Source organism: Eurosta solidaginis, chromosome 5 (assembly GCF_040869045.1).
Source record: "Eurosta solidaginis isolate ZX-2024a chromosome 5, ASM4086904v1, whole genome shotgun sequence".
In the NCBI taxonomy this organism is placed as follows: domain Eukaryota; kingdom Metazoa; phylum Arthropoda; class Insecta; order Diptera; family Tephritidae; genus Eurosta; species Eurosta solidaginis.
In genome coordinates this window covers 239,791,351-239,803,672 of record NC_090323.1, presented here as the reverse complement: position 1 = coordinate 239,803,672, position 12,322 = coordinate 239,791,351, and the positions used below count along the sequence as shown (strand labels likewise).

The 12,322-nt window shown below is 34.3% G+C and overlaps 1 protein-coding gene across 1 annotated transcript in view; it reads right to left on the bottom strand.

Moving 5' to 3' along the window:
• Positions 1–12,322, bottom strand: part of gry (trafficking protein particle complex subunit 11 gry) — a 218,104-nt gene that overhangs the window by 203,182 nt on the left and 2,600 nt on the right. Inside the window, exons 5-12 of the mRNA XM_067789058.1 lie at positions 11,304–11,534; positions 11,103–11,242; positions 10,732–10,904; positions 10,526–10,659; positions 10,258–10,465; positions 10,007–10,197; positions 9,528–9,938; positions 9,299–9,453 (exon numbers count right to left, since the gene is read on the bottom strand). Of these exons, the coding sequence (XP_067645159.1) occupies positions 9,299–9,453; positions 9,528–9,938; positions 10,007–10,197; positions 10,258–10,465; positions 10,526–10,659; positions 10,732–10,904; positions 11,103–11,242; positions 11,304–11,534 (1,643 nt within the window). The remainder of the gene's footprint in view (positions 1–9,298; positions 9,454–9,527; positions 9,939–10,006; positions 10,198–10,257; positions 10,466–10,525; positions 10,660–10,731; positions 10,905–11,102; positions 11,243–11,303; positions 11,535–12,322) is intronic.

Sequence of the window (12,322 nt, the reverse complement as noted above, 5' to 3'; positions counted from 1 at the left end):
AATTCGGCAGAGAGGTTGCCTTTACTATAAGGAATCCTTTGAAGAAAAAATAATGAAATCGGTTAAGGACCACGCCCACTTTTATATAAAATATTTTTAAAAGGGTCGTGGACGAATGAAATAAGCTATATCTTTGCAAAAAAGAGCTTTGAATCAATGATATTTCACTTATCAAGTTTTATTGTAAGAGGAAATGGGGAGACATTTTTTTTTAAACGGGCGGTGCCACGTGTTATGTAGAAAAGTAATTTATCTGAAATGAAATGTGCAATTGATCACGCTGAGTATATAATGTTCGGTTCCACCCGAACTTGGACACCTTTACTTGTTTTGATAGGTATTACACCCTTTCGACTTCTGAAACACATTTAAGCTTCAAGTCTCTAGCATTTCAGGATTTTACATAAAAATCGACCAAAAGATTTCAAATCTTGTATGAATTTGATAACTCGAGCAGTGCGCCACCTAGCGGATAGTTTTTCTTCTACTTAATGCGAAGCTACTTTAAAATCGGTCGTAAGATTCCACATATTCAGTATGGATTTCCTAAATATCTCGAACCCTGTCTCAGTCGATTTTTTTGTATTGCATTTCAATATGGCTCTAAGCTATGTTAAAAGTTTTAGGGCCCAAAATTCCAAATAACCATCCAGACCCGTGCGTGACCTTCTTTTGATAAATTTCCGCGATGCCGTGAAATAAGTGCAAGGTTTCAAGTTTCAGCCTCAATGAGAAGTTACTCAAAAATCGATCGCAAGATTCTGTATGGATTTTCTGAAGAGCTTTAAACATGAGTGTGATGACTAATACCTATGAACTCCCTAATTATTTTCTAGCTTTTAGTATTATTATTATTTCCTGTAAGTATTGTTTTCAATAAAACCGTTTAACTTAAAAATTTTTTTAAATTATATTATTTTCAAGATTTTAGTCTTTATTTAATGCCTATTATTTCTCATTATATTTAGTTCATTTAGTGCCTCATTATTACAAGGACTCTTTCCTGACAATTACAATCTAAGTCCTCAATACATAATCCTTTCGAAGACTTTACTTGACTCCAACTCCAAAATATTTTGATGTGACTTCTACCGGACTGTATGTAATATTTGTTCCAAATATGAGCCAAATTGGACATCATAGGTCGCTTTCTATTCATGTATGTATTATGTGTTCCAAATATGGACCAAATCGGACCACAAATACGATTTTTTTGAATATCTCGATCTTTGCGCCACCTAGCGGCGATTTTTTTCATAGGTCGCTTTCTATTCATGCATGTATTATGTGTTCCAAATATGAACCAAATCGGACTACAAATACGATTTTTTGAAATATTTCGATACATGCGCCAACTGTCGGAGTTTTTATACTCAGCTGAGCAGAGCTCACAGAGTATATTAATTTTGTTCGCAAAACGGTAATCCGTAACGGCATAAACTGATCGAGATAGATATAGACTTCTATATTACAAAATGATCTGGGCGAAAAAAGAAATTCATTTAGCCATGTCCGTCCGTCCGTCCGTAAACACGATAACTTGAGTAAATTTTGAGGTATCTTGATGAAATTTGGTATGTAGGTTCCTGGCCAATCATCTCAGATCGCTATTTAAAATGAACGAAATCGGACAATAACCACGCCCACTTTTTCGATATCGAAAATTTCGAAAAACCGAAAAAGTGCGATAATTCATCACCCATGACACAGAATAGAAAATTAGTAAAATTTTGGACAATGGGCGTGGCACCGCCCACTTAAAAAAAAAGGTAATTTCAAAGTTTTACAAGCTGTAATTTGGCAGAAACGTTAATCGTATTACTATATATGTGCTAAATGAAAATTAGCAAATCGGATCACGAACACGCCCACTTTTTTAAAAAAAAAATTTTTAAAGTCAAATTTTAACAAAAAATTTAATATCTTTACTGTATATAAGTAAATTATGTCAACATTCAACTCCAGTAATGATATTGTGCAATAAAACACAAAAATAAAAGAGAATTTCAAAATGGGCGTGGCTCCGCCCTTTTTTTTAATTTGTCTAGAGTACTTTTAATGCCACAAGTCGAACAAAAATTGACCAATCCTTGTGAAATTTTGTGGGGTCATAGACTATATGACGATAACTGTTTTCTGTGAAAATGGGCGAAATCGGTTGAAGCCACGCCCAGTTTTTATACACAGTCGACCGTCTGTCCTTCCGCTCGGCCGTTAACATGATAACTTGAGCAAAAATCGATATATCTTTACTAAACTTAGTTCACGTACTTATTTGCACTCACTTTTTCTTGGTATAAAAACAGGCCGAAATCGGCCTATGATCACGCCCACTTTTTCGATATCGAAAATTACGAAAAACGAAAAAAATGCCATAATTCTAAACCAAATATGAAAAAAGGGATGAAACATGGGAATTGGATTGGTTTATTGACGCAAAACATAACTTTGGAAAAAACTTTGTAAAATGGGTGTCACACCTACCATATTAAGTAGAAGAAAATGAAAGAGTTCTGCAGGGCGAAATCAAAAGCCCTTGGAGGTTTGGCAGGAATACTGTTCATGACATTACATATATAAATAAATTAGCGGTACTCAACAGATGATGTTCTGGGTCACCCTGGTCCACATTTTGATCGATATCTCGAAAACGCCTTCACATATACAACTAACGGCCAATCCCTTTTAAATCCCTCATTAGTACCTTTAGTTTGATACTTATATCGTACAAACACATTATAGAGTCACCGCTGGTCCACCCTTATGGCGATATCTCGGAAAGGCGCCCACCTATAGAACTAAGGCCCACTCCCTTTTAAAGTACTCATTATGACCTTTCATTGGATACCCATATTGTACAAACGCATTCTAGTGTCACCCCTGGTCCACCTTTATGGCGATATCTCGAAAAGGCGTTCACCTATAGAACTAAGGCCCACTCCCTTTTAAAAGGCGCCCACCTATAGAACTAAGGTCCACTCCCTTTTAAAATACTCATTAACACCTTCCACTTGATACCCATGTCATACAAACACATTCCAGGGTTACCCTAGGTTCATTTTCCCACATGGTCATTTTCCCTTAGCTCTCAGCTGAGTATGCAATGTTCGGTTACACCCGACCTTAGCCTGCCTTACTTGTTTTCTGCTTATTATTGCATTGTCATCGGGTTCTGAATTATATTCCAAGTTTCAAGCTTGTAGCTTATCGGGAAGTTACTTAAATTTCAATTACAAAATTCGTTCACAACGGCCGTGCAGCCTGTCAAGTCAAGCTAAATAAAACCGTTTAAAAATAAAAGTCATTATAACAAAAAAAAAAAAACAAAAAAAAAACAAGCTACTCTGAAACTTAAGAAAGCAATTTTCCGATTTACAAATTCTTCGACATTGTGTGCATACCTTAAAATAAACCAAGATTTGATAGTTAATTTCCACTAGATCTAGGGGTGTGATGTCTCTGGGCATTGACTAAGCTTCCCGTTGCGTTTGGTACAAATACCATAAAGGCATCAGGGGGATCAAAATCAAGGAGAAAGGGGGATTTTGTACAGATTATTATTTATAAAAACGATTTTTTTGTTTTCTTGGAGTCACTGCAATAGTTTTGAAAGTTTAGAAATTTTTGGCAGCTAATGGTATAAAAATTTACTACTTTTTTAATGAAAAATATAACCTGTATCATTTTGAAGACTTTTTGAAAATTTTTTCATATAAAAAGATGAAATTCGCATGACAACAACGTGATTTTTTATTATTAGTGTAACTATATTGTACTTTTATTTCATGTTTGTTGAAAATGCTACACTGTGTCTGGAAGGCGATGTTTTTTCTATTGTCATAAACAACAAGTAAAGGTGTCTAAGTTCGGGTGTAGCTGAACATTATATACTCCGCGTGAGCTTCAATTGCTCATTTCATTTCAGATAAATTACTTTTCTACATAACACGTGGCACCGCCCGTTTATAAAAAATGTCTCCCCATTTCCTCTTACAATAACTTGATGAGTGAAATATCATTGATTCAAACCTATTTTTTTGCTAAGTTATAGCTTATTATTCCAGTCTACGACCCTTTTAAACTTGTTCTATATCTAAGTTGCCATGGTCTTTAACCGATCCCGTCCATTTTTAATAGAAATATTTTCTGTTATAAGGAAAATATGTGTACACAATTTCATTACGATATGTAAATTTTTCTTCGAGTTATGGCTCCCGAAACATAGAAAATTGCTCAGTCATAAAAGGGCAGTACCACACCCATTTTCAAAAATTTTAGTGTTTTCCAATTTAATGTTATACTTCAATTTAGAAAGTAAAATTCTATTGATACACAGCTCATTTTGGCTAATATATAACTTATTATTTTCGCCCACGAGCCTTTTAAAAATCTTTTATATAAAAGTGAGCGTGGTCCTTAACCGATTCGTAAATTTTTCTTCAAAGCATTGCTTATAGTAAAGGCAACCTCTCTGCCAAATTTTGTTACGATAGGTTTAACGATTTTTGATTTATGATTAATAATATTTGTAAAATTGATTTTGTCACAAGTGGGCGGTGCCACGCCCATTTTAAAAATGTTCTCAAATTTTTATCTAGAGTCTCAATATCAGTCCACATGTCAAATTTCAACATTCTAGGTGTATTATTTACTAAATTATCCGGTTTTTGTGTTTTCCAAAATTTTATATATATAAAAAGTGGGCGTGGTTACATCAGATTTAGCTCATTTTCAATACCAATCTATTCTGGATCCAGATAAGTTCGTGTATAAAATTTGGTGAATATATCTCAATATTTACTCAAGTTATCGTGCTAACGGACGGACTTGGCTCAATAAAATTTTTTTCCGATACTGATGATTTTGATATATGGAAGTCTATATATATCTCGATTTCTTTATACCTGTACAACCAACCGTTATCCAATCAAAGTTAATATACTCTGTGTGCAAAGCACGCTGAGTATAAAAAAATATATATGTCATTAAATGTCATAAGCACAATATTGGACTACCTACCCAATTGGAAACTTTATTGCTCATACAATAAATATCGCCGTGTCTTTTACAAGAATATGTTAGCAAGAAAATTTTGGATTTCGCCCAAATAAATAAGTTAATAATAATAATTAGTTTTTCTCTTGCAAAGGAAGATGTAAAATTTTTTGTATCCTATGCGTCAAGCGAAGAAAGGTCTCTTTTACAATCAGATTTGGACACATTGCTCAATTGGTGCACCATCAACTATATGCCACTTAATCTTAAAAAAATGCAAATTTATATAGATTACTTCAGCCAGCTTCTTACATTCTTAACAATTATAATCTTGAAAAGGTATACAGTTTTATAGACCTTGGGGTTACTATGGACAGTAAACTTAACTTCAACCTTCATATTACTGCAACTGTTAGTTAATAAGGCTATAGGTGTTCTGGCGTTTGCGAAGCGATGGTATAAAGAATTCAGTGACCCGTACGTTGCTAAAGCTCTTTTTACAACATTAGTCAGGCCGATATTAGAATATGGTTCAATAATTTGGAACCCGAGCTACCACGTTCATATTGATCGGCTAGGATCAGTCCAAAAACAATTCTTAATTTTCTCCTTAAGAGATTTCCTTGTTAGTCGTAGGGAAATGCTTGGAATTGTATTTATGATTAAATTACTAAATGGTTCGGTCTCTAACTCATTTCTGTTGAGCGACGTAAACAGCTTTAATGTCCCTTCCCGGCCCTCAAGACATCTTAAACCTCTCTATATTTAAAATAATGTAGAACAAATTTTGAATTAAATGAGCCCTTCAGCTGTTTGTGTCAGAATTACAACTCCCACTATAGCGCATTTGATGTTACGGTCTCGCTTTTTTGTATTAAAAAATTTGTTCTTTCCTCTCTTAATAGCAACTAACTGTATTCATTAACATATTGAATTCATTTTCTACTAATTCTATACATTATATGGACGTATATTACTTACTAATACGGCATTTATTTGACTTAGCTGATGAGGTTTCCTCTGTAGCTGAGCAGTTTTAGATTTCGACGGTTAACAAACCATTTCCTTACAACGACTCGGCATGAACCGGATTAGCGTGGTATCATTGGACGACTTGAGAGCAGTGCGCTGTCACAACGTCCATAAAAGAAAAGAAGAAAAAACTCTTTCCGTTCTGAACCCTCTTTCTTCAAAAGAAAATTTTTCAAAAATGCTCAATTTACTTGATGGGATCATTTAAAAAGGAAGTAACAAAAAACTTGAATCCTTTAAGTCCTTTAATTGGTGGTGATAAAACGTATACTAAGAATCATAATTTTCTACATTGATTTATATCATGAAAACAACTTCTTAGTACTGAGAATAAGTACGTATATTTTTCTGAAAAAAATGTTGGGGAAACTGTGGGGACCGTCAGTATGCAAGAAAAATTGTAAAAGTAATACTGCGGAAGTGCCTAGACTTCAATTGTTCAATTTAAGGGTGAAGTTTATGAAACAAACTTACAAAACCCTTTCTCCACTTTTGGCAGTGGATATGTTTGTGTTCTTTTCTGGAATAAATATTGTTTGATTTTCGCAGCTCTGCCGAAAGTTTGCGTCCTCATTTAATAAAATATTTTCCGAAAGCATCATTCTGTACAAATTTAGTGATCGTTATCCTTATGAGTTGATGCATAAAAGGTTATCCCAAATATTTTTGTGCACTTTCAGAGATTAAGTTTTTGAAATCTAATTAATATCTAAATCCCGGTATTAATTACAATACAAGATCCCGAAAATCCCGGGGTTCCGAAATTATAAAATATTGACATCCCTAATATAAGGTGAAGTTTTAAAATGTTTTGGAATATTCATTAACCCATTTGGCGGCACATGTTGCTATTATTCGGAAACTAGAAAACATTATCTAAAACACTAGTCTTCGAGACCTCAGATACCTGTACAGTGAGTACGTATATTTATGTATATTTTACTTACTTTACTTACTTAATTGGCGCTTAACCGTCTAAACGGTTATGGCCGTCCAACAAGGCGCGCCAGTCGCTCCTTCGCTCCACCAACCGGCGCCAATTGGTGACACCAAGGGAGTTTAAATCGTTTTCCACCTGGTCCTTCCAACGGAGTGGGCCGCTCTATCTCTGCTTCCATAGGCGGCTTCCGATAGAAACACTTTCTTGGCCGGAGCATCATTTTTCATTCGCATAACATGGCCTAGCCAGCGCAGCCGCTGCGTTTTAATTCGCTGTATTATATTTATTTATATTTTACTTTTATATTTTACTAATACCATAAAAAACATTAAGAGTGCAAGACACTTTTTCTTATGAAAAGAGTACAAAAAAAAAATTCACGTTGTTTTTATACCAAGATCAGTAAGATCCATGCTTCTTAGCGAGTAGGCACAGTTGAGAAAGTTTGCAGTAAAGTAAATAGTTTACACCCAAAGCGCACTTAAATAAATTGCTCGATATCACGCCGATTTTCACACATTTTTATATAACTAAATGTGCCATATGTTGTTGTATGGTGAGCAAATGATGTAAAATTTTGGATATATCTGTTTTACTTTATTCTACCCAAGATAATAAGGTTACTGGTTTCATCTGTCACTCTGCATCGTAATGGCATAAACTAATCGAGATAAATAAAGATTTACATGTTTCAAAATGATCACGAAAAAAAAAAAATTTATTTAAACCGATGATGAAACTTTACACGCGGGTAGAAAACTTACTGTAGACAACTTTTTCTTTTCCAATTTTTACCATGAGAAGATAAGTAATAATTTTTCTAAATTTAAAAATGCTTCTGCTTACTGAAAGATTCCATTGCATTTGTGAAATCAACATATTACTCAACCGTTATTTCTCAAAATTAAGGTTCAAATAAAAAATGTATGATTTCTATGTATAGAGCGGGGTGTCTAGGGTTCAGAGCTGTAAAATCTTACGTTTTCGATTTGTGTTACTTGGGTGGTTTTGCACTTTGTCTATGACAATTTCCAAAAACAAAAAAAAAAAAATAATTTTATAACCATTTATTTTCCATTGAGTTTTATTTTTTTTTTAAGATGTGACAGCGAAATTAAAAGGCTCCGAGGGTTAACTAAATATACCCAAGTAAACAAATCGAAATATCAGCAACTCCAATGAAAAATTTAATATGAAAGACAGAAATGTTCAACTTGCCGGAATGATACTTTTTTTCAATATAACTCGACACTTTTTAAATTGTCATGCTTAATGCTTTTGAGCAAGTTGTTTTAACTCTTCTCACGCTAAATATCTTCAAAAAACTTGCTCAACCAATTTTTAAAACTAAGCTTTCATAAAAAGGAATTAAAATTTTTTCGTCCTATTTTAGGTAATATTTGCGCATTTATGCAGTAAGTATTGGTACTGAATACATGACTTCACTCACCAAAAATGTGAAATCACCTGAGTGTACTCTTTGATTTCAGTATATTTATTTCTGCAGTCTGATTTAGCATTCTTTTCAAATGCGCTGAATGAAATCCTTATTTCCATGCATAATTGCAGAATTAAAAAAGGAAAGCGAGAATTATCGTATGAAGAAAAAATTGTGAAATACTGATTGAAGAAAAACCCTAATTTCAAAAAGCAAATGATTTCATTCTTCACCAGCTCTGATCAATCCAAATGTACAATGCTTCTTCAATCAATTATAAATGATAAGATGAAACTTGGTGCGTTATATTTATTTGAATTCGCTTGATAAGTAACTTTTTGCTGAAATAATTCATATTTTGGTACATATAAAAAAAAAAAGAATTCATGAGACAGAAAATTGTATATGTGGCAAATTTATTGTACACGTACATACATAGATCTATAGCGCTTAAGTGTTTATATTTTTTCTAAAAATGCCAATAGTTAGATCGTGTGTTACAATTTTTACAACATTATTAGGGAAATTCTATATTAATCGACAGCTAAATTTCATTCAAAAACGCCCTCCCACCTCAGAATTTCACCCAAAAACGCGTTTTGCGACTCAATACATATTGACGTGAGATAGGGTTTTTATGAAAAATTTTAAATTGTGAGATAAGGCGTTCTTCAGCCGAACTTTGAGAATTGAAGTTTTTTGAAAATATTCTGAGATTCTGATATGAATCAAGATCGGGTGACATTTCACTCGGCAGCCTATATTTTGAGTACTTTAAACAACCAGCCAAGCGAAGAAAATCGAACTTATAATGCAAAATTTTTGTAAAAATCACGCCCGGAAAATTACTGTATAATAATATAATTCATTGTCAACCTGAATTATTCACTTACCTTGATTTCGCAGGTTAGTTGGTACACTAATGTTGAGACTAACATTTTGTAGAAAAACGTTATACGGATTATTTATGGTTGTTGCTATGGGATAGTATTCGTTCACTAACATTTGCGATTCTTTGTCAAGTTTGCAATGTGTATTCAAATGGAATCTATCGTAATAGAAATCAAAATCAAATAATTAATTGTGGAATTATACTGACGCCTTATACGGGGCTAAGCTTACGTTGGTGTAATATAGCACAAATGATTGATTTCAATATTATCATCGAGATCTTTATTACGTGTGTAATGACGAAATGGATTTCGTGAGAAAATCGCCGATTTTGTGAGTTGAATAGCCATTTTATCTGAACCCATTTGTGCTTCCATGCGCACAACACGTAATTGTGTGTTCTCTAAAAATTGGCATGCCTCTGTATGGAAATGAAGTTGATAATATATATCGGGTTCTAATTTCAATTCCACATCAAAATGTTGCAAGGGAGTTTCGTTTTGCTGTTGATTGTTATTTTCATTTATTTCGAGCAAACTATGGAATGATATGCATTTACTGGCTGGTAGTTTGTAGAAATGTGTACTATCTGTGAGAATAATAACACAGTGACGTATTTTGATGGGCACATCAGTTAGTAACCTATATATGTGAAGCAAATACAAGCTAGAGTGCAATCATTTTAAAAAGTTGAAGCCATTTGAACTTACTTAATGATTAGTGAAACGTTAATGGTGTCATCATTCTTCAATTCTAATTGTTCGAAGCTGACATACATTTCCATTAATTTGGTTAGCTTATCTAAATCCATTGTTATTGGTGATTTTACAGCAGCAAGCGCATTTTCCCAACGCTCTATAATTTCGGGAGCATTTTGACATTGCGATATTGGCGCGGTAAGCTAAAAAATGTTTATTATGCATTAAAAGGTTATTAAATTTATAAAGCGTTTTATACGCACATTAAAAACTTTCCACAGATTTTCGAGCACAATTACACGTTCTTTTTGTTCACAGCCAACGTGCAATGAGAGTGCTTCTATGCTGCACGATATAAAATCAGTTATGGATGCTGATAAAAAGGCGCAACGTAGTGTTTTCAATAAAACATCGGAGAATATCGAAGACCATTGTTCACGTCGATAGTCCGTTAGCATGACAGAGTATAAACTGTAATTTATTCGACATTCTTTAAAAGTACTTCAATTTATAGAAAATCTAGCAACTTACGTTAATGCATTAGCGTGATCACCACTTTTATAATATTCCTCAGCCATGTCGATAGCAAGTTTATTTCGAAATCGTGGACATTTATAGATTTTAAATTGAGCACGCGCTTGACTGAGTAAATTTATAATTGAATTCTGAAAAATGTTTAATATTTATCTTTTTCAGCCTATATGATATCGAAAATTTAGTTTCATTGTTTGGTTTACCGAGTGATTGAAGGACTTCTCATTCTCACGTATAATTATAATTGTTTGCTGTTCGGAAACAGGATCGCCCGCTTTCACCGCACGTATACCAAAGAATTCAGTCCATAATGCCACTGAGTTGTTATTCGATATTCCAGTTGGACTGGTTGGATCAGTAGGACTCAAAAGCATTGCTAAATTATATAAAATTACAACGAAGGAGTGCTTTTAATTTTGGGCAACCTATTATTTCATTATATAATTTTTTTATTACAAACAAAATTTAAAAGTAGGTGCAAAATTATAATTTGCTTTCCCCCAACTGCTAAGTTCACTTTTGGAACGTCTTGTACACAAAATTATCGTCCCACGTATGAATGCACAATATTTACCACTGCTTTGTAAAAAAGCTTCTTTCCGCTTCATGGTGTACTCCGCTGCTTTGTGGTAATATATGCCAGGGTTTTGTGTTTGTAATGCAGGTAGACCATTTTTTATTGCTTCACAAAATAGATCAGCAAACATACTATGCCTAGAAATAATAAAAATAATAAATTCAAAGTTTATTCAATTAAAGATACGTTTCAACTTACTGTGTGCTTAACCACGCATAATGTTCGAAAATTAGGTCCTTAAAACCTACACGATTTTTATACTTTTCTACATGACTGATGAAATGATTAATCGCATCTCTTGGAACTTTCAACTTAAACATTAAACGACATAGTTTATAATTCAGGAACCCGGCTATAGTTTTCATTTCAAGGCAATTGGCATCAGTGATGCGTATCTCATCCAGTGTTGCATAGGCTTGTGTATAATGCCTAAATAACATAAAATAGCAAAGAGGCAAAGGTTTTTTTTATAAATTTCCCAAAATTATAATACATATTAAATAAATAAACTTTAGACACTGCTCTTTTCTCACTTGCCAAATTCAACGGGCACGACCATTCACAAATTGTCATCAAAATCCTCTAACGGGAGTCCAAGGAAACAACAACAACAACCATAGAAAGATTGGTGTTAGAGGCGTGGATTACACATTAAAATTGAAGATATGGTTGGTGTCATGTTGTTGCTGTAGCGATAAGGTTGCTCCCCGAAGGCTTTGGGGAGTGTTATCGATGTGATGGTCCTTTGCCGGTTACAGATCCGGTACGCTCCGGTACCACAGCACCATTAAATTACTAGCCCGACCATCTCGGGAACGATTTATGTGGTCACATTAAACCTTCAGGCCATTCCCTCGCTCCCTACCCCCAAGAGCCTCGTCTGTTAGTGAAACAGGATTCGCCGCGGATAGGTGTGGTTGACAGTTGGGTTTGGAGAAGCTATATATTGCGCTGGCAACCTAAAAGGATGCGCTACACAGCCCCTTGAATCTGGCATTTTAGTCGCCTCTTACGACAGGCACACCTACCACGGGAATATTCTGACCCCCTAACCCGCTGGGGTCTCAGGTGCCGTATTTCCTCATAATGTTTACGGAGATGACATCCTTGACTTCCCCTGGGAGGTCTGGCCTCATCAATCAGATGTCTGTTGGGATGCCCAGGTTTCTGGGTATTCAACAGAAAGTGTTTGTTACCCCTAGTGCAACCGGCAAGAG